General features: G+C 42.2%; 1 protein-coding gene across 4 annotated transcripts in view; it reads left to right on the forward strand.

The window, feature by feature from the left end:
- Positions 1–397: 397 nt before the first annotated feature.
- MME (membrane metalloendopeptidase) overlaps positions 398–23,405 on the forward strand; it is a 101,991-nt gene continuing 78,983 nt past the window's right edge. The window contains exons 1-3 of one of the 4 annotated variants that reach the window (XM_032852554.1): positions 398–582; positions 5,223–5,389; positions 6,126–6,161. In XM_032852554.1, coding sequence (XP_032708445.1) covers positions 5,233–5,389; positions 6,126–6,161 — 193 coding nt within the window. In that variant the 5' untranslated portion in view covers positions 398–582; positions 5,223–5,232. Of the gene's footprint in view, positions 583–745; positions 853–1,015; positions 1,137–4,816; positions 4,876–5,222; positions 5,390–6,125; positions 6,162–23,405 lie in introns of those variants that run through there. The other 3 variants (XM_032852557.1, XM_032852556.1, XM_032852555.1) reach the window with 3 other exon arrangements.

Genomic DNA, 23,405 nt, shown 5'->3' on the forward strand with positions numbered 1-23,405 from the left:
GACGAGGAGAAAGAAAAACCAAAAGGGAGAGAGGGGGTAACGAGAGAAAGGGAAGAAAGAAAGAAAACAAAAAAGAGGAAGGGAGAGAACCTAAAAAATGAGAAAGGAAGGAAGCTTGGATAGAGGCAGGAGAAGGAGCGAGAGAGAGCGCGAAAGAAGACTGCGAGAAGAGAATCATTTTTGTCTCAGGTTGACCCGGGAGAGCAACAGAACCTTCATCAGCACTACACAATCTCGTAGAGACAATGTATTGTTTTCTTGAGAGCCCCGAAGCTGAGCAATTCCAAGAATATTTGGCGAAGCCCTTTTGGGAAGGGTGAGGTGTGTGTGTGGGGGGGTGCTTTCTCGCACACTCGCACGCCCGGCCCCCACACAAGATGTGAGAGGGTTCGGGAGACCTAGCGGAAACCTTCAGGTCACCCAGGGAACTGCTCCTCTCGCTCGTCCTGCGGCGGTGAGGCGGAGGGGGGGTGAGAGCGCCGAGACGCGCGGGGCGCGGAGATGTGCAAGTGGCGAAGCTGGACCGAGCGCAGGCGGGAGCAGCCGCCCAACTCCCGGCGCGGGATCTGCTGAGAGGCCACGGTGAGTCTCTCCGGGCGCGGGTCCGAGGGATGCCCGGTTCCCCCTCGCTCCCCCGGGCCCTGGCCGCCGCGGGGCCCGGAACCTCCCCGGAGTCCGCCTTGGCTCGGCGCCGCCGCCGTCCGCAGCCCGGAGCCCGCGCCGCTCGGGGCGCGCTGGGGCGGACGCACGGACCGAGCGGCGCTCGGCGGGGCTCCCCACGCCCGGCCCCGCGCGCTCATTGGTCGGGATGTGTCTTGCTCAGCCGCCTCCAACTTCTCCCGAATCCCACTGGTGAGTCCCGGGAGAGCGAGCCAGCACCTGGGAGCTGGGGAGAAGGGTCCGAAGGGCGCGAGAGCGCGCGGGCGGTGGGAGCCTGCGGGACGGGCACGGGGCGGGCACAGCCGACCCGCGGGACGGGCGCGGGGCGGGCACAGCCGACCCAGGGGAGCGGCTGCCCGGGAGGCGCGTGGAGCAGGGTCGGCGGCTCGGGTCGGGTGCCACCGAGCGCCCGGGACCCTGCGGCCGTGGGCGAGGGAGGCGTGCCCTGGGAAGGAGCCGCAACTAGGACCTGAAGAGTGAGGCAAAGGGGCAAAGAGGGTGACCTGGGAGGAGGGCTCTGCGAGTGATGTCGGGGCGACTCCTCAGGTTCCTTGCCGTAGCTCCCTGCAGCCTCTGCCTCGGGGAGTTCTGTTCGCTTGTCGAGATCAGCGCTGCCGAATTGCAGGGGGGAGGGATTTGGGGGCTGGGAATTTGCCATTCGGCTGCAGAGACACTGATTTCTTTTCCTCTTTCTTCCTCTTTCTTTCTTTCTTTCTTTTTTTTTTCTTTAAGGGAAGGTTTGTTTTCATTTTGGTTTCTATGGGATTCTCTTCTCATTTGTAACTCACTTTTCTATTTTTACTTTTCCTAACCTGAAGATCCTTTCGTTATCCTACCTCTTCGTCTTGCCTTAACCTTAGTTTGCTCTATATAATTTATGCTGATAGCGTGCTTGTGTCAGCGAGGGTTGGTTGGCTGGAGCAGAGGGGAGTTCTTTTGTAGATGAAAGTTTCCGCACCTGATCGGTCTCATGCTATTTGTATTTGAAAACGAGGGTAATTGCAACCAAACATTCCTCGTTAGCCACTTGATCGAGCCTGTTCCTCGCCCATAGGTGATGCAAATGGTAATTTTATTAAACTGAAAAGTAGTTAACCTGACTTGCGGTGTCAGCGTTTAGAACCTGCTAATCCGCAGATCGGCTTGGAAAGCTTGCAGCCACTTCACTCTCTTGCGTTCTTTCTGGGTTCCAGCGCAGACAGAAATTTGTCCGAGACTTTCTTGAACTCCAAGCTGTGACTTCTGTTGAATAGCTACACTGCATATGGGAGTGATGTGCTTGGTACTTGGTGTCCGGAACTCCGTACCCCAGGCCCTGGGAACACCTACAAATTAATGTCCTGGCAAAAAAAAAAGGAAATGATTTCTCTTGAGCCTGCTCAGCTTCTGCAGCCACAGCCTAAATATGGAACCTGTTTCTCCTGCTTCCTGTGCCTCAGTTTCCATCATACAAACTGTTTCAGTAGTGTACCCTCAGGGGCTTGCAGAAAGGCTAGCGTGGTAAAGTGCTGTGAAGAGGAAAATCACTTTGGTTTATAGGCTTCCCTTTAACAAAACTATTATCCTGTAGGGTCTTTGATTGGACTCTGTCATGAAGTGATGCCTGTTGTCAATTGATAAAGGAATTGCTGTGTTATATCACTTTGAAATGCAGTTTCTACTTAAGCAAAATAATCATTTATTCTTTGGGGGATGTGATTAAGCTGAAGTTCACAGATTTCTTTTTGGGTTCGATCTCCTAGATCTCTATCCTTTCCTGGGGATGTGTCTACTTTTTGGTTTAAGTTTTTCTGACCATATCACTACATTGAGATGCAGTATTTTAAACATGTTAGGTATTTTTTGGCATATCCTACTTTATATGGAACTTTAAGTGTCAACTTTATATATATATATTTTGTATTCTTTTGTGCAATTGCCCCCAACCCACCCTCCCCTAAAATGCGGTTGGGTGTGGTTGAGGTGGCTCTTCTGTGACTGGGAGTTGGTGATATCTTCCATCCTGATATTTGAGATTCTGACCCCTGTTTTTTTACAAGAAAATAATGAATCCACCACAGATATCTGAACATGAGTGACGAGGTTAACGAGGCAGTTACACTGGCCTCATTTCTGTTTTTGCTCAGTGCTGTTCAGAAGTGTTCCTTAGGAGCAAAAAACACTTCGCAGAGCGTTTACAAGAGGGGCAGATGGAGAGTTTGCAGGTAATTCAAAGATGATACCTTTTTGATGCCAGTAAAAGGACTAGCAGTTTTGGTCACTGCCTCTATTTCCCTATAACAGTTTCTGTGGGCTTAGGTGCACAACCATTGGGAGCCCAGCTGCCTCTTACCCCAATCTCCATGGTAAGGAGGAGATGTGAAGAAAAAGTCACACAGCAGGGAGAAAGACAGACATGCCTGCCTACTAGTTTTCTTGCTAGTTGGAAGCCTGGTGGTGCCAAAGAGCAGCTTTAATTTAACCCTGTGGCTGCCCTTGTTCTTAGCCCTAGAGAAGCTGATTATTGTTTCTAAGAACCAAAAGGAGAAGTGGACGGTATTATTTGAGAAATACTCTTCCGTAGATTGTCTCTGAAATATTAGAACAGGAAGACACATGCTCCAGAAAGGGAAATGTGATTAATATTCAGATGCTCTTTGGGTTGCTCTTGAATTCTTCTGGGGAAACTGGGAAAATTATTCTTTTTATTATGAATCTCTCTGTATGGTGTCCAAGTACTAAATTTGGTCCCATCTTTTCTTTCCCAGTCACCATCCCTATTAAAACTCCAAGGAACCACGATCAATGCAATTCCATATCATAACCCCAGGCGCTGTGAGACTAAGCCAACATGAGTTACATAACCATTAAGTAAGACATTTTAAAATTCAGGTACATTACATTCCACTTTTATTGAGCAGACACAGTTTTCATGATCTAATAAAATATTTTTATTTGATAGTCTGTCCTTGGTTATAGCCTCATGTAATCAAGAGAACAGCATGCTTAAGACTTTGTATCCAGAACTCTAAAGTCCATTTGTTGTTCACTTATTAATAACTCACTGGGGAGATTAAATTCCTAGTTATCAGCGGGATCTTCCAGGCCACACTTCAAATATAGACTCCATTTCAACTTTATCCTGTGCCTCAGTTTCCACAAAACACACTCACCGGAGATTGTGGGTATTCAACAAAGCTCTTTAACTCTAGGGGTATTTCTGAGCAGTCACTTCATCTAGGAACTAAATTATATGCTTAATTTGTATCAAACTATAAACAGCTAGTCTGTTAGTTTATGATGCTCTTTTCTACAGTCATGCAGAAAAATTGAAGTCTGGGCTTTGGTGGATGGTCAGTAAAAAATCACACGGCCTCTAAGAGAAACATAATGAAATTTATTATTTCGGCTTACATGCCTTTGATTTCCCTTCCCCCCCCCCAAAAAAAAAAACTTCTGCACTAAGATCTAAAATAGCTTTTATTGTGTGATGATATATTTCTATTTCAAGCAGTGACCAAATGTGTTGGATTTGTAAAGGACATTTACTAGTTGTGTAGTTGGGCAAATTACCTGAATTTTCTGTGCTTCAGTTTCCTAAGTACAAAACTGGAATATTAGTGGCCACCTTACAAAGATGAAATCAGCGAGTACGTATAAAGCACTAAGAACTAGTGTTTTAGGGACGTACTCAATAAATATCAGCTCTTAGTAGAAGTATTCATATTAATTTAAATACAAATTAAATAAGTATTTTAACAACAGTTACCCTGGCCTCCAGGGTAGAATTTTTTAAAATTGTATATATATTTTTCTTCTTCTGTCACACAAAGAAACATTGATTAAGGGTAACATCTTTCATCCCTGGGTGTAAACCACTGACTTTGGGTTTAACAAGTGACCATTTTCAGAATGTTGCCTAACCAGTTAATAGATACCCACATCAGCAGTAGCTATAATTTTGAACTGTAAAAATAAAAGTTGTTTTTAAGACTAAAAATTAACTATCACAAGTATTTGTTCCTTTTTTGTTTTTATCTGTATTCATGTTTCAAATTATTGCTTAGTCAAAACCTCAAGGTATTAGTAATTGATTTCCATGCTTATAAAGAAGCCACTGGCGCAAGATACAAAATTCACCTTTGATGTTGTCCAAAGTTCAGAAGGGTGAGTTTAAAACTTTGCTTTATGATGGTGCAGCAGTTATTTGCTTATGAACTGCCAAAGGAGTCCTATGTGAGTATTTAGCCGAGACTTCTTGTCTAATTTTGCTTGGATCATCAGTGATACATATATATATACATATATATATATGTATTTTTTTTTAAAGAAAGAGAGAAAGATGGATTGATTATGACCTGTCATGTCAGATTCATTGGCTCTGTACTCTTTGTTTTCAGAATCAAAATTCTGACTTTCTACAACAACAACAACAATTTATTTCTATTTAAAATGAATTAACCCTTTATTTTTATTTAGCCGTGTTAAGCCTATGGAAAATTGTACATACATTTCCTCTTCTTTTTCTCTATTTATTAATTTGTTATTAGTGGTATTCAAAGACTTTTTTTTTTTATTTACAGATTTTAGGTGATGGGCAGATCAGAAAGTCAGATGGATATAACAGATATCAGTACTCCAAGGCCAAAGAAACAACGATGGACCTCCCTGGAGATCACTCTCTCGGTCCTTGTCCTGCTCCTTACCGTCATTGCTGCAACGATGATCGCACTCTATGCAACCTATGATGGTGAGTTATTACCACACTCGTGTGCACATACCTGCACACGAGAGTGGGATCTTCATCTGATGCTTTTTTCATCTGCCAAATGAATCTGTTAAGGAGAGGGACACTGAAGGATGGTGGTATAAAGATTCCTTTATAAAATGTCACATCAATATGTCTAAACAATTAACTCGGACTAAAGTACAATGTCTGTCATGTTTGAGCTAAGTTATTAATTGCCAAGTATATTTAGTGTACTCATGCTTATGTTAGAAGGATTCTAATGTATAATTGTATTTAATTAAGGTGTGCACTATTTTATGGCCAACTTCAATTAGTGAAATTTGTTGTGTCATTGAAAGTGTAAAGGAGCTCACAGGAATCTAAGAGGTCTAATTTGAGTCTTAAAAGTTTTTCACAATAAGGGTTAGAAAAGATTGGTTCCTTAATAGGAAGAAAAAAAAGATTACCAGACTAAAAGGGCTGATTATTTCAATCTGATAGACCTAGGTCTTAGTGGGTAGAGATGATATAATTAATGCACTGTTTCCATCATTATCAAAATTTTAAATTTAGGATTTGCCTATTTTATTTCTGTGTATTTATTTCTAGCTATTGACAATGATATAAATACTCGGGTTTCTTAGCTCTTGCTTGATGGAATTGATTATTTAGTTTGCAGTTTTTAAAAGAACAAAAGGTAGTGAGAATTTAGAAAACCGTATTGGAAATATTTATGCATGTTTCCTTCTTTTTCTAGATGGTATTTGTAAGTCATCAGACTGCATAAAATCAGGTAAGAAGATGGCTTTTAAATTTAAAAGTTTTGCAAGTAATGAATGGCATTTAAAAATCAAATGCTAATAGGCAAGCATCCCTACATTTTCTTTGTTTATACTTTTATTCCTTATACCTCATTTATTTATAGTCAAGGAGAATCTAAATATAAGTAGTAGATTAATTAGCTAGTTTATTCCAAAAAATCATTTACTCTTTTCATACCTGGAGTGTTTGGTAGGGTGATAGAGAACTGTATCTCTAGCTTAATGGAGCTTGCCCTGTGGTTGGAGAAAGAAAATCAACACATTGAACTGGTGAGCGTGGTCATGTCGTTAATGTTGATTTCTCGATGCAGGTCGTGAGCGGGTGAGAACCAAGAAGAGAGTGAAATGTAGTCTGTAAAGCTAGGTGGAGAAGTGGAGATTTGGGAGGGCCTTTGAAACAGGGCTGGGTTTGGAAATGGAGGTACGGAAGAGGGATTGCCATACAGGGAGAACGAACAACAGAAATAAATCATGTTGTTGAGAAGCAGTGCATATGTAGGCTTGATAAATAGGGACACGTGATGGAGAGCTTTGAAAATCCACATGTTAGCCTTGATGCTGTAATGAAGGAGAAATGACTATTTTACAGGACCGATGGTTCAGTAAGGCAGAAGCTGAAAGATGATTCTAGGAATGCCGGGTTGGGTGTGTTGAGTGAGAAGCCATGTGCCAGAGAGGGTGGGCACGTGGGGGCTGCTGCTCTCATGCTGCTCTGCTTGGAAGAGCCAGCCTGTGCTGGGATGAGAGCTATGTGACAACGTGAAGGGAGATTGGGATGGCTCAGTGGAATGGACTTGCTCCATGAAGGACTTGAAAATGAGGCCAACTTTTAAAACCGAAGGACTTGGGATAATGGTGGCAGTGGGCACAGAGATAGAGACATTAGGAGGTTAAGTGTGTCTCAGGGAGAGATGTGATTAAGATGGATTTGGACATGTGGGGGCTGACTCCAGGGTTATACCCAAGAGGAGAGAGACAGCAGAGAGGCAGGGATGGAGTGGAAGATCTCTCAGGTGGTGCATTTAGGATCTGTCCAGGGGGTGATGGGTGAAGCCCTGGGAGTACTTGAGTTCCCAAAATGGAGATGAGCTATAAGGGCCAGACATCAAGAACTAGAGGGGAGGGAAAAGAAAAGTCAGAGAAGGGAACAGAGAAAGCATGTGGAGTTATGAGATATCACATCAGTTAGACTGTGGTGCAAAAAAGAAAAACATTTTGACAAGGAGAAGAAAGGTCGCAGCTGAGCACCACACCCTGGGATATGAACACGGCATTTACCTCTTGTCTCCTTTGGCAGGAGAGTCTAAACCTCCTTTCTAATATTTACATTTCCTCCGAGAAATAACCTGTCCCAAATGATTTTGAACCATTTGCTGTTAGATGGTTTTATCTGGGTTTTTGATCTTCATTGTCCTTTGCAAAATAATGATGAGAAACTGTCTCAGGATTTTAGGTGATAGTTTTATGTTCTGAATATTTGCCCTTTGCTTTTCTGTATTGTTTTTTTGAGATTTTCATTGCTGTAGTCGTTCTGGAATTCATGTGCGCTGGCAAGACACCTAAGATGTGGTTGCATGACTGGAGGGAGGCCTGATTGGGACATTAGCTACTGGCTGCTCAACATACTAATAGGGACTTGCCCATCCAAGGGCTTTCCCAGAAACCAAAGAAGTTTCTTTATTCCCCAAGAAATGACTGCACAGATACCCTGGCTGGGAGATGTCCAGGGTCACTGTTCCAGAGTTGGTGTGTGCTCAACTTGTCAATGTTACCATTTGCTCCTCCTCCAAACCCTGCCCCACTTTTCTCTTTACCAGCTGCTTTTACTATAAGCTCATTACCTTCCTGTTTCGAGAACCTCCTGCTTACCTGTCACCCTCTGTCTCCTGTGAACCTCTAACTGTCTCCAAGTTTCTCTGTCCTTAATACACTTGACATGTCTTTTAAGTCTTTTAAGCTATAGATTCTCTCACACTTTCTCTCTTTCTTACTCCATTTTTCTCTTTCTTTTTTGGTTTTGAAGAAATGGAGTCCTTTCACTAGGGAGGCATCGAGATCTGGGCAGATTCCCCTCGGGGTACCTACCCCAATTAGCAATGTGATATCTGGAATCTGGACTCTTAGATGTGATTTACTGCTTAGGGGTGGGGCTTTGGCTTTTTAAAATAGTGTTTAGCAAACTTCCATTCATTAAGACATATTTAACATGTATCCTTTAATGGGAGGTTAGAAATCATACCAGATGTAAAACAGCTCCAAAACTGTTCCTTGGCAGAGAAACATATACAGTAGACATAGCGTCAGTTGCTGAATAACTCTGTTTTTATTCAGCTCTGTTTGTTTATAAACTGTTAGAATACTTCCAGGTTTATAGTTACTATTATTCCTGAGAGAAGAAATGAAGATGAAACACACTCTCATGGATACAGTATTCACACTCATGCCTGCTCACATGCCCACAGTCCCCTGCTAGTTAGTAAACCTTTTCTGCCATAGAAGATACAACTACTGTTTTTAGAAGTTGCTGCAAATTAACAAAATTCTACGGGAATTCTTGGGCAGAAGAAAGTATTAAAGAAAGGGAATTGAGTGGAGTCCAGTGGACGGAAAGGAAGAGAAAGATGGAGGAAAAAAGATGTTGAAAAGAATATAAAGTCTCCTCTTGACAGTTCTAGATGACTTTAAAAGACTGGAAGAATTCAAACGCAAGCATGGAATTCTAGAGAATTGGAAAAATAGGTATTGCTAGGCAAGGTGCTCACTTTCAGTGAAAGTTGGTTCTAGCTTAAATCTTTCTCCGGGTGGATGAGGGTGTCAGGGCAAGTGATCAGTGTGCTGCATGGGCTCCCAGAGCCCCCGCTGCCCTCAAAGAGCTGATGCGGCCCTAATTGGAAACATTGGTTATGAGGCCCAGGCTTTGACTGAAATGTCGCATTTGAGAAACATGCATAGACTCAGATATGACCAGACATCTTTAAAGGAGCTAAGGTTGACTTTATGAAGCCAATAAAGCTCTTGGAAGACAGCTGATACTTTGCTTATAAGATTCCTCACAGGCTAACCAGCTCTATAAACTGAATAGGAATGACCTGATGGGACATCACCACAACAGCTCGCATGTAGACAGTGGCTGTGCCTGTTGCTCTCTGGGTCACTCAGAAGGATCACTGGACACTTTTAAATTACAAACCAGGGGATGCCTGGCTGGCTCAGTTGGTAGGGTGTGCGACTCTTGATCTCAGGGTTGTTTGAGCTCCACACTGGGCATAGAGTTGACTTTAAAAAAATTAATAAATAAATGACAAGCCGGGGGAAAACAAAACAAAACAAAACAAAACAACAAACTCTTCGATCCTTTGAAGTCAATACATAGAAATCAAGTCATACTAAGGCAAAAATGAAATATTGCAGGCCACGGATAACTTGAAATGTATTTGGTGTTAGGTATGTTAAATCTGAACATCTGCAAATTTAAATATCTATAATAGACACAAATGATGTTTGTAACACATACCTAAAGATAATTTGTGTGTGTATGAAATGTATCAGTATGAAAGATTACACCAAACCCAAAATAAAACAAACACTACTTAACAAATAACAAGTTAAGGCAGTGTTCAAAACCCTATTATTAAAGCATGAGTAATATTATTCATCTCTTATTTACCATCTAAGATGGTCAAAAACATGGAGTTATGAGTTTACTTGTGATCTCTCAAACTTCTCCATGTGATTCTAAGTCCTGAAACTGGCTTCCTTTGAGCTGAAGCCTTACTGACTCAGAAGATTTCAAGGAATCACATGCTTTAAATCACGGCTTCTCAGTTTCATCACTGTTGACATTTTGGCCTGGATAATTCTTTGTTGGGGGAGGGGGCTGCCCCGTACATTATAGGATGTTTAGCAGCACCCCTGACCTTTTATCCACTAGATGTCTCGTACCATTCCCCTCTCAGCCAAAAATTTGAGACAGCCAAAAAATGTCTCCAGACATTGCCATGGTCCCCTTGGGACTGTAGAGTCACCTCCGAGTAGGTCCCATTGGCTCTAATGGTCTCCAGAGATATCCAGTGCTTTACCCTTTGTGGTGGTAGGTGGAGTAATGCCTCCCTAAAGATAGCCACTTCCTGTCCCCAGATCCTGTGAATATGTTACCTTATTTGGAAAAAAGGGACTTTGCAGATTGGATTCAGGATCTCAAAGAGGGAGATTAACCTGAATTATTTGGGTGGCCTTGTGTAATCACAAGCATTCTTTTAAGGGGAAGGGAGCAAGGACACCTGGGTGGCTCAGTTGGTTAAGGGGAAGGGAGCAGGAGGAGCATTAGAAACAAAGAAGGAGATAGAAGCCCAGAAGTGCAGGAAGCAGAGGTTGGAGTGAAGCAGCCACAAGCCAAAGGATGTGTGCCACCTTGAGAAGCTGGAAAGGGAAAGGAATGGTTCTCCCTTACAGCATCCAGAAAGAATGCTGCATTGATACCCCTTTTTAGAACTGCAGGATAGTAAATTTGTGCTGTTTTAAGCCATTAGGTTTGTGGTAATTTATTATAGCGGTCAGAGGGAACCAAGACATCCTCCATAGCTACTTACTTTAAGGCTATCTCTGAAGAATTCAGACCCGTGCCCACCTACACACATGGATGTTTCCCACCAAGCTGCCTCTTCATTACTAAATTGAGGAATATAGAGGCACCCGGGTGGCTCAATGGGTTAAGCCTCTGCCTTCGGCTCAGGTCATGGTCTCAGGGTCCTGGGATGGACCCCCGCATCAGGCTCTCTGCTAAGCAGGGAGCCTGCTTCCCCCTCTCCCTCTGCCTGCCTCTCTGCCTACTTGTGATTTCTCTCTCTGTCAAATAAATTAATAAAATCTTTAAAAAATTAAAAAAAAAATAAATTGAGGAATGTAATACAGAGATGTAGGGAAGGAATGTTATGTTACATGGATTTGTAGAGGAATATAATAATAGAATACAGATGAATAATACTAGAATATAATATAATAAAATAATAATAGCTACCACTGATTATTTATGTGTCTAGCACTACTGTAAGCAGTTTTTATGTATTAACACCTTTTATTCTCATAATGACCCTGTGAGGTAGGTACCATTACATCTTATTTTTGCAGATGATCGAACCTGGGCTAGGATTCCAACCCAGGCACCTGGTTCCAGAACTCATACTCATGACCATTTCTCCATGTTGTCTCAAAGGAGACTAGGAGTCTCTCCAACATTTAATACCCTATGTCTGTACATGTGAAAGCAGATTGCCTCTCCTCCTGCTAGAACCTAATGCTCAGAGGCATAAGAAGACTCTCTGAGCATTGAAATAATTAAATCCACACTGAGAAGGAGGAGAATAAATAAATCTCTCTTCAATCCAGAAACCAACTATTTTACTGAGAACATTGAGCATCTTCATCAGTGATTTTTAGCACATCAAATACAACCTGGAATTGAGGGGTCTAAAGAAGCAAATATTAACAGTGTTGTCTTAGACTCTCCAGCGAATAGAGAAACCAAGTTAAGATACATGAGCAATATGATGCACAAGAGAGAGAAAAAGACTGTCCATACAGTTGTGCAGGTTATAGACTGCATAATCATGGTAGACCCTAGAGATTGGTTCACAGACCATGGAGACCTGGATGAAACCTCTCAGAATTGTTCATTTCCTTTCCTCTTTAATTCTCTACTCACCAGGCAAACTTTTTTTTTTCCTACCAAACTTTTGATGAGTGTTTAATTATTAATAGAAAGAAAAGAGGCATTCTGTTCACTTGAAAGATAGATTCAGCATGGTGAGATAATGGGTTCATATTCTGAATATGAACCTTCAAATTCCTGATGATTTTTGCAAGGATCAGATTCTGATAATGCCCTAGGTGAGGTATCTTGGCACCAGCTGGCCTTTTCCTGGAAGCAACAGGGACTCCCTGGCTCACCATTGGCCATGGTCTCTCTCTCCTTTCTTGCCTGTTAACAGCCCGGAAGTCTCCATGAAGAAACATGGCACAACTAGATCAGTCCAGGAAAGACCTCAGACGGACTCTGGAGGGCTACCTGGTGCGTGGCAGCCTTTCAGAGTAGGAAATGAGGCTATTTCATTATGTAATTAAGGTGGAAAAAAATCCTCTGGGCAGTAAGAACACAGCAGGTATCCACAGCAGGTATCTTAGTGGAAAGCCAGCTAAAGCTGCCTTGTTAATTTAAATGTGGCATGTGACAGTTTGCTTTGGGCAGCTTTCCTGACACCATTCTCCTGACAATTGTGTAGCAATACTCGCTTTAAAAATTCTCTGGTTATAATTAGCATCTGTCAATCAAATCCTTTCCATGAAGGGAATCAATTATGTGATAAATACGAACATACGTAACATATTTTCTTACCTGCTGGGTAGAATTTAAGCAGGAGTGCACTGCCATTTTTTCCCCCCTTAATGCATGGCCAGGGCATGGAAAACATAGGTAAGTTGAATGAAATGGCTAAAGGGGAAGAAAATTAGCAATGCCTGGTAAGCTTATTTGGAATCCTAAGGTTTGTTTTACAGCTGTGAAAATTACCTATATGGGAAGGAGAGTGGCTGTAAACGGTAGCTTGGGCTGGGATGAGGACCCTAGCTTTACACTTAACACTGTAGAGTGAGAGGTGTGGGAAGACCCCTCTGTGGCTCGAGGGTCTTCCTTTGTTCTGTTCATCACCAAATCCATAGGCTAGCAAGGTGCTTTCCAGTAACCCTTTGATATAATAGGAAGATCAAATTGGTAATATTCATAGATTATTCAAGGGAAATTTAAAAATAGAGAATTAAAAAATCATGAGGGGAAAATTTCCCAAACCTTTGAATCCTGAAAGATTTCATTTCCTCTGATCATTTAGGAAAGGAGATACAGTGTAGTGGTGGAGTGGAGGAGACTGCTCTTGAGCCTATTTCTGACTGACTGAAAACTGGAATTCAACTCAACCTCACCTCATACCCACTAGAAAGGCTTAAAAAAAAAAAAAACAGTATGAAGTGTTAGTGAGGATGTAGAGAGAGACTGGAGCCATCATACATGTTGGTGTGAATGGAAAATACCTCAGGACATCACAGCTAAATGTGTAAAAATCATTTTGGGAAACATTTGGTGATTTTCATAAAAACTTAAACACACTCTTTGTATACGACCTAGCAATTCCACACCTAGGTGTTTACCTAAGAGAAATGAAAACACATGTCCTCACAAGAACTTTTATGTGATTGTTCATTATGGCGTTATTCATAATAGCCCAAACTGGAAACGACCCAAATGTCTATCAACAGGTGAATAAACAAAATATGGTACAGCCATAAATGGGACTACCACACAACAATAAAAAGTTGACACATACAACAGTATATGTGAACCTCAGAGTCATTATGTTAAGTGAAATAAGTCAGACACAGAAGCTGGCATATTATACATTTCCTTTTATATGAACTTTCCAGGGAAGGCAAAATTACAAAAGGCACAAGGCAAGGATAGCTATTGCTTGGGGCTGGGAGTGGGGCAGGGATTGCTGCAAATGGGTCAAGGGAGCCTTTTGGGAGGTGGAAGTGTTCTAAAGTTGGATTGTGGTGATAGTTTTGTACAACTGTATAAATTTATTAAAAAGTCTTGGTTGAATTTTATGGTATGCAAGTTGTAACTTAATCATTAAGAAACAAAACCAAGGGTGCCTGGGTGGCTCAGTGGGTTAAGCCTCTGCCTTCGGCTCAGGTCATGATCTCAGGGTCCTGGAATCGAGCCCCACATCAGGCTCCCTGCTGACCGGGGGGAGCCTGCTTCCTTCTCTCTCTCTCTCTCTCTCTGCCTGCTGCTCTGCCTACTTGTCATCTCTCTCTCTGTCAAATAAATAAATAAAATCTTAAAAAAAAAAAAAAAAGAAACAAAACCAAACTACCCTCATCTCTTTTTGTCATCTCCCCAGTGTCCATCTATAGGTAATTTTATTTTGATCTCCTGATTGCTATTAAATGTTTAGTCCCATTTCTGCAATTCAGAATGATTATGGGTCATTTTCAGGGGCTACCAAATTTTTCTAAATAACCTAACTGAAGCTTCTCTGTTTGAGCGAGTGTCTATTCTTGGATTTTATGAGGGTAATGTTGATGAAAGTCTTGGGAAACAGAAAATCAACTAGGAAATTAAAATTATTTCAGCATCGGACTTTGGAAGCGTTGTTTGCCTGAGCCGGGGTTTCGCTTTCAGAGGGAGTCAGGGATGCATGTGGGATCAGAGGGCTTGGTGGACCAGCCATTTCTGAATCAAGGTCAGAATACGGGGTCTGCCGTGGAGCAGTTACCCTGGATAGTCCTGCTTTCAAATGTTTTGGTTTCACATACGGGGTTCTATGAAATGTTTCCATTTTCCCCTCGACTGCTACTAAGAGTCAAATTTGTTTTTACCCTGTAATTATAGGACTTCTTTGTATGCCATCTGATACATTAGCATTATTCTTATCCTCCTTTTTCTTTTTCATCCATTGTATAGGCATTAATTTATGTGGCCTTCTAAGGCCACTTTGTATTCATTTCAATATGTTAATAATAAGATGAATAGAAAATAGACAAATTCCAGCCATAGATATGTATAGAAGAAAGGCTGTTAAATAGTAAGCTTTATTTCAAAGAGATGCAAGTGTTATGAATAATTAAGGCACAATCTCTTGAAAGATTACTGCCTCTTTTTCCATTAAAGCCAACGTAGCGTGGGGGAACTAGGATGCAAGTTTTGGCCACATCCTGTGTTGTTAGCATGTGATCTTAATTAAGTAAGTTTAGCTTTCTGCGTTTTATTTTCCTTATCTACAAAATTGGAATTATAGTGTCTCATTTCACAGAGAAACAGCAAAAACTAATGACATCCCATTTCACATTACACATCCTTTGGGGAGGTGCCCCTTAGGTATAAGGCACAGATATATTCCATTTAATGTGTTTTTTTCATGCAAGTTATAGATACACTGTTTAAAGCTACTTATGGAGAGTCAAAAAGCAGTCAGTATTTTTTTTTAAAGATTTTATTTTTATTTGACAGAGATCACAAGTAGGCAGGGAGGCAGGCGGGGGGTAGGGTGGGAAGCAGCAGACTCCCCACTCAGCAGAGAGCCCTACTCGGGGCTTGATCCCAGGACCCTGAGATCATGACCCGAGCCGAAGGCAGAGACTTAACCCACTGAGCCACCCAGGTGCCCCTGCACTCAATATATTTTTAAAGATGAAAGTGTGGTCAAGAGAGCAGGAAGGGGAGGGAGACAGAGAAAAGAGTAGTACATTCTATATATACTCAGGTAAAATTTGTCATCCCTTATTAACACTTTCCTTGACTTCTGTGCTCTATCTTAGCTCAGTGGTTGACAGGTCAGCCTGTAAAGAAGTTAAAACGAGTGCCGTCAGAAATGGGAGCTTAGATCCAAGTTTCCTATAAAGCAAGACCTACCTGCAGGTACACTGATTTGAATACATAGTTACTCTATGCTTGCCTTGGCACACTCTCACCATTAGCCCTTCCCTTGCCATGGATCGAACCCCTAAAAGTAAATAAGCCAGAGACATGCTGCAGTAGGAGAATAACCAGATCCTTGCTCTTCAAAGTCTGGTCCATAGACCATCAGCATCGTCATCAGCCAGGAAACTTGCAAAAGGGCACATTCTCAGTCCCCACCCCATACCAACTGAGTCTGCAGCTTCAATTTCAATATATGTGGCAAAGTTAGGGTTGGATATGAGGATTCAGGAACCATCAGGAACCAGCAGAAAAGTGTGTGCAATAAAGTCCGAGACATGCTGAAAAATATCGATTCTCAACTCGGGGTGCTTATTAGGATAATTTGGGAAACTTTTAAAATAATACCCAGGCCAAACCATCTGTGACATACAAAGTTCCTGTTTCTTCAATGGAGTGGTCCCTGTTAGGTGTCAAGAAGAAAAACACTTTAACATTTTAAATCAGTTGACATTAAGGTACATAAGAATTACACAAATGTTCGTGTTTTTAAAAGGAGGGGTATGTTAGCCAACGAATTCCTTTAACAGGTGCATTTCAATCTGTGCAACCCTGTGTAAACTAAATTAGAGTGGCTGAGGCACTGGGCCTGTTCACTAGTAATGTTGAAGTTGAACCAGCACATCCTTCCGAGTGTCCTGGGAATGATGTGGGTGGGAATGTTCTCACAGAGACATCAGAACCACATCTTTCCTCATCTGCTCATTCATTTACTCATTCATCAGGCCATTCATTTGTTGATTTTTTTTCCCGCAAAACATTAAGCGAACACCTTCTAAATGTTGCACCCTTTTCTAGACACCCAGAAACACGAACTCAGATACACCTTGTCCTTAGGAAAGTGGTAGTCCACTCAGTATGACAGACCAAGAAACAAAATGACAATATGGTTTGGATAAGCGCTATGGCAGAGGCAAGCAGAGAGGGGAGCACCTGAACCAGGTTAGTCATGGGAGTGGGCAGCTAGAGTGATTGTAACGGGCCAGGAAAGCGTTCTCAAGCAGAAATGTCACCCACGAAGTACTGAAGGATAGTCAGAGATTGGCAGACCCGCGGAGCACGAACACAGGCTAGAGGCAGTACACCAGGGAAGGCTTGGTGAGTTTAGGTCCTGAATGTGGTTCATGATGGCTGGAAGGATGCACTAGGCTAGCAAGTCATGGTACTAGAAAAGTAAATGGGGGCTTGATCATGTACCACATGGGTTGTGATTTCTCCTAAAGTCTATAGAAAATAAAGAAATATCTCACGGAGAATCTGGAGGATTTTAAGCGGAGGTATAGCATTCTCAAGCTTGTCTGCTGGCTAGCTCACACCTGCGAAAGTGGAGGCGAAGACTTACCCATATGAGGGAATATCATTTCTGTGTCCCAAGTGTGAGGGGGAGACTGGCAAGATGGAGGAACCGAAGGGATAGCTGTAGGGCTATGTCATAGAGGATGTGTATGGGGATGTGAAAGTGGGGATGGGAAGGGGGAGTGTTGAATGTTGGCATGGAGATGAGCAGGTGTAGGATTTCGTAGTGCATGTTAAAGTGTTTGGACCATCTACTAATAGCTCCAAGAAGTTACAGAAGGAAGGGTTTTAAATGAAGCATGTCTTGATCAGAACTGTTGGGAAGGATCACTGACTATAACTTAGGAATGTCTGTGGGCAGGAAATTATTCCACTGCCCACTTTTCAGGGTGAGAGCTAATGGTTTCCTGGGTTTGAATGGTAACAGGGTGGAGAAAATGGACAGATTTTAACATTCAGTAAAAAATCCCCTTTGAGACAGTGTAGACTTGAGATACTAGTCTTCCATGTGGCAAAGTTAGGGCTGGATATGAGGATTCAGGAACCATCAGCATATACATGATGTGGTTGAGATTTACCAGGAAGGAAATGAAGATTTCCAAAAAGGATGGAGGGGGAGGAGTCAGGGAGGTAGGAGGAAAAGCAGTGAAGTGTAAAATCACCAAGGCAAAAGGAAGAGAGTATGTTAAAAATCAGATCGCTGGAGTTAAGTGCAGCTGCAAGGTTGATAGGATGAGAAATGAAAGCAGAGAGGAAGAAGTTGGAGTTTCAGGTGGAAGGTGGGAAACTTGGTATGTCTTGTTCCTGGGGACATAAGAGAGGACATATCCAGGGGAAAGATGGCAGGACTCCTCTTAGACAGAGGAGGGCCCCCTCTTCCTCTCTTGCCAGGGGGAAAGGGGCAATCGTGGTCTGAATGCAAATAGATCTGGAAGCTGGGAAGGATAGGAAGGCATGTCACCCACCATCCTGTTACTTCACTTTCCGCTGTGAAGTAAGAAGCAAAAGCTGGCGGAGAAAGCGGGAGTATTGAAAGCTGGAAAGGGGCAGTGTATAGAGGGGAAGGGAAGGCTAACCAGGGCCAAGTATGTAGCAAGGCTGTGCACAGGACTGATAACCCTACTGAAGCTGAAGGCCATTATTTGAAATGGCATGAAACCAGGCAGTTATGGGATTTTCCCAGCATCACTGATAATATCTCCAACAGATATTTATTGAGCACTGCTCTAGTTGCTGAGGATGTAGAATTGAATAACACAAAATCCCTGCTCACAAGGAGACAGTCAATCCATCAATATATAAAATACATTATTAAATATCTCAGCCTAGAGTTGGAGGGGTAAGGAGGGCAGCTGGATGGGTTCCGGGTAGGCTTCCCTGCAGAGGGCAGGGGATTGAAATACTTTGATGAGATGATGGTTTAAGTGATGGCACTACAGGATGTGGGCTGGATAGAAGATGAAGGCAAAGGGAAAATAGAGTGGGATGCAAGTTCTCAGTGAAGTTCAAGGGCAGGTATAGAGGGAATAAAGAAAGGGAAACAATTCTACAGATCAGAAGGTCAGAGCATAGGTTACTCAAGTTGAAGATCTCGAAGGCAGAACTATTCTGGGTGATGGCAGCATCAGAATGGTACCATAAAAAATGCATGTACTGATGTGGAGTGGAGGGGAAGGTCATGGCAGTTCAGAAGGTTAAGAAGTTCTCTAGCTGAAGAGGAGTGGAGGTGGTCTCCATAGGCCTGATGTTACCTGGGAAGATGGCCGAAGTTTCATGGAGGGAAAGACGGAGTGAGGTGTCCGTCTTTCTAATGTTTAGAAAGTTAAAGAAATACGGTAGCTGAGGCTGGAATGGTCCAACTGGCAAGAGCCTAAATAAAACCCGTGAAGAGTGATAATTTGGATGCCACTTGGAGTGACAGTAGAAGGCTCGTTGTGCCTTTCCAGGTCTTAAAATGCGGGGGGGGGGGGCCGGGAAGTTTAGGGGGGGGGGGTTTTGGTTAAAGCTGAGAGTTGGTGGTAGCACTCAGTGAGTGGGCTTAGAGCTGAATACTTAAATACTTCATTTAATACTTATTTATTACTTAAACACTTAAAATTCTCCTTTAATCCCGTTTCCTCTCACATCCCAGACCTGTATCTTTCCTACTCCAGAGAAGAGTTTGCAGGAGGTTTCCTTTTAAATGGAGGTAAATGTTTGCTGACAAAAGGAAGATTTTAGAGTCTTAGGACGTGCCAGGTGATCTAGAAGTTAGTTCGCACAGGTTAGGGCTTTGGGCTCACGTGTTGTCATATGTAATTACGTAATTCAAGTGGCTAAGTAGCAACCAGCAAGAGGAAATGCTGGAGGCCACCTGTCTGGCCTGATGCTATTGAGCTCCACTTGACAGAATTATTAATGAATTCATGTTTACTTATCTTTTCACTCCAAGTGAATCTGTGAGTTCTTATCTTAAGACAGAATGTTTGTTTAAATGTTTCTCACAGGCACGCCTTCCTTCCAAATTAAAAAAAAGAAAACAACCCAAAACAGATTTGTCACATTTTAGAAATCAAAATATCTTTTTTAAATCTTATTTATTTTATTTTATTTTTAAAGATTTAATTTACTTATTTATTTGAAAGAGAGCACAAGCAGAGGGAGTGGCAGAGGGAAGTCTGACATGGGGCTCAATCTCAGGACCCTGGAATCCTAGGATCATGACCTGAGCCCAATGCAGATGCTTAACTGACTGAACCACCTAGATATCCCTTATCTACTTACTTAAAAATTTTATATTTAAGTAATCTCTACACCCAGTGTGGGGTTCAAGCTTGCAACCTTGAGTTCAAGAGTCACATTCTCTACTAAATGAGCCAACTAGGCACCCCAAAAATATCTTTTTAAAAAAACTTTAGTCCTGGGATGCCTGGGTGGTCAATTGGTTAAGCACCTGCCTTTGGCTCAGGTCATGATCCCAGGGTCCTGGGATGGATTCCCACATCAGGCTCCCTGCTCAGCAGGAAGCCTGCTTCTCCCTCTGCCTGCTGCTCCCCCTGTTTGTTCTCTCTCTCTCTCTCTCTCTGACAAATAAATGAATAAAACAAAAACAAAAACGAAGACCCTACTTTAGTCCAGAGGAGTCTAACAGTAGTAGGACCTTAGCTGTGAAGCTAAAAAAAAGTGGGGAGGAGATTTAGTCCACAGGACAGAGTAGATCATTGTTCAGTCAAATTGAAATCAATAAGCAGGCAACCAATGGCCAGCCCTGCATCTGTTTCTCTGTGCTTGATTCTTAAAGCAGAAACAAGCAAGTCAACTATAAAATGATGGATATGGCCCAAGCCATATCTTTAAATAGTTTCTTGGGTTAATCAAGGCTTTCCTGAACTTCAAAGAAATTCTTATTTAAAGAACTCCCGAATCGTTATAGACTTATAATAAGATATGGTTGAGGATCCAGTAGTTACTTAAAAATACTTCCAGAAAAGAAAGCTTTTGTTAAATCCATGGACTTAATTTTCTGGTATAATGAAATTACCTGACTGAAATTAGGATGTTTTGATACCTCTGCTAGTCTGAAACCAGATGAATTCATTATCCCCAAACATATGTATATAGCAATTAATGGTCTCATTAACTTGGAAGCCAAGGAGCAAAATATTAATAGTTGTATTTGTTCAGAGAAATAACATTTAATTATATTTGAATGGATCAAGTAAAGGAAGCCATATATAAAAAGTCATTAAATGAACAGAAAATTTCTCAGAGCACTATCTATATTATTCTGTAGCAAGGATATAACAATATGTTGAGAAGAAATGGCACACGTGATACCTTGAAAGCCCCCATAAACTCATATCCATGCAAATATGAATCTTTTAAAAGGGACTATAAGATAGTAGAAATGGACACGATGAAACTTGACACGATATATTTTAACTGTGGTAGTAAAATTAAAACCAGGAAAAGAAGTGAGAACATTTGCAAGGTTTACCAACTGGTTGTGTTCCACGCAGGGCCCATGTGGCAGGGTCAGACCCATTTCAGGCCCAGGCACTCACTAAGGTCACAGTCAGTGGCTCTGACTCCAAATTTGCTCTGTCTCATGCCTCCTGAGCTGCCTCTGACCCCAGCTCCAGTTACATGGGTTTTTAACCTTGTCCCTTGGGACCTCACTTCTGGTTCATTCCCCACCTCTGGACTCAGAGTTTCTGCTTTTCCTTCCCTGTCTTCTGGGACTGAAACATAGTTTAGCTCTTAACCTCATTACCTTTTGCCAGAACTTGCCGGACTTTCTTGGATCACACTGCTGGTTATGGCTCCTTTGTCACAACTGGCTGTGGGTTTCCATCCCTCCGTTGCACTTTGCTGCATGTGGCTGACCCTTGTAGTCTACCTAAAATAAGACTCAGTCTCAGTGGACTGGCCCAGACTTCTCTCCCTGAGCCCACATTATGTACATGACTAACAGTTTACATGGAAGAAAATGTTTCTTCATTTACTGAGGGAGGAACAGCTCACTAATCTTGGATGTCAGCACAGAAAGCCAAGGATCCTCCTTTTCCCTCAACCATCAACTACCACACCTATTAATTTTAAAACCTTGATGGAATCAGGGTTTTATCTTGTTTTATTTAATAGAAGAAAAACTAATTTATGTGTGAAAAGTTAAAAATTTTTTCAGATATTGCCTGACTTTAAACGAACAATAAAAGTCATTTTTACTTCCAGCTTAGTAACAGAAAAAAGAAGCCATATCAAAATGTTTTAAGATGCTGATAGAGTACATGTGTGCTTTTCAAAGCTTTTAAATAATAGACGGGTAATTTACTACGAGAAGACTTACTTAACTGAGAAGGAAGGATTCTTTTGGAATGTCCATTATCTACTCATCATGCAAAGTATTGGGATTAGATCCCTTGCTTTGGGTGGGGAGCATACCTACAATTATTATTGCTTTTATATTCTGTGAAATATACTTTGAGTTATCTTGTCATCATTGATGATCTGAGGCTCCCTCTCTCACCTCACCATGTGTCGTACCAATGATGTCGTGATGTATGAAACACAGAGGAGGCCAGCCAGCAGCCTAATGTCTGTGGTCCACAAGATCTCTGGATTCATGGAGAAGATCCATCCAAGCGAGGGCTCAGAGAAGCATGAGTCGATTTGGCAGGGCATGTGTCCAAGAGATGCTTTAGAACTTTGTGACCAGCCATGGAGATTGAAAATAAAAGGAAAGCTCTCTCCATGACATGCCCATGATGAGGACTAACAGGGCAAGGCTGGCTATTTCCTGCAGGCTCCACATAAGTCAATGCTTTCTCGTGATCACATCCCTCCCCCTCACAGGACAAGATGACAAAGGCCAAGCTCCTGCTTATTAGTTCCCACCCATCTGCTTCCACTAGTCAAAGATAGGCAGGGCTCCTCGGGGTGCTGAAGTTCTTCGTCTTTATCCATCCTGCACCCTTTTTCCAGAAGTTGACCTACCTTTCCACACCCATAGCCTCTACACTCCAGCCCTCATGTCAAGGCCATCACCCACCTTTTCAACCTGGAAAACAGCTTGGTACCTGACTCAGGTATTTGTTGAATGACCAATGAATGAATGAGTGAAATGCCCTTCTCTCTTCTCTTTGCCCAGCTAATCCTTCCTTCACTCCCAGCACTCCCTATACACCCGTAATTCACATCTCACTTGTAGTTAGTTGACCAATGTCTAGTTTTGCCCATTGCAATAAAAGCTTTGACTCCAACTTACTTATCATTCTGTTTACCGCACCTAGCATGGTGCGGGGCACATAGTAAGTTACCCATACATATTGGTTGAATAAATAAATAAATTATTATTATCCACACATATTGGTTGAATAAATAAATAAATTATTTATTTTCTTATACTTATTCTCGGGTCCTTATCTTGAAGTCACAAAACCGCTGTTCTCCAGGCAAAGTGATTTGTCAGGGAACCCGATACACAAATACGGCGGCAAAGATGTGTCCTTATTCAGGCTTTGTCCTGCTGACAGAAGTCTGATTTCTTGGCTCTGTGTTTTCTCTGCCAAGGGTCCTGAGTTCAGCCCTTCTCTGCTCATCTGTCTCCTCTGCTGGCAGCAAAGACAGTCACTCTCTTCCCAGTTGTTTCATTTACCTTGCTAAATCTATGCTCCTAAGCTAGAATCAGGTCAGCACAGAAACAGTTTCTGGAGGTATTGCCCTTTCCCACTATTTTCCTGTTTCAGGGAGAATTTCCAACTCGATTCCTACTAAGGGAAGCATTTGCAGCTCTCTAGGACCCACATTACCACTAGCCCGTCTCTCCTTGTCCGCCTCTAGTCTGGCATGGCTAGATACAGTTCCACTAGAGGAGTTCATGTACATTATGAAAGAAACAGTGTTGTTTCAG

This window comes from Lontra canadensis, unplaced genomic scaffold, assembly GCF_010015895.1.
Source record: "Lontra canadensis isolate GAN:19392208 unplaced genomic scaffold, GSC_riverotter_1.0 scaffold6, whole genome shotgun sequence".
NCBI classification, from domain to species: Eukaryota; Metazoa; Chordata; class Mammalia; order Carnivora; family Mustelidae; genus Lontra; species Lontra canadensis.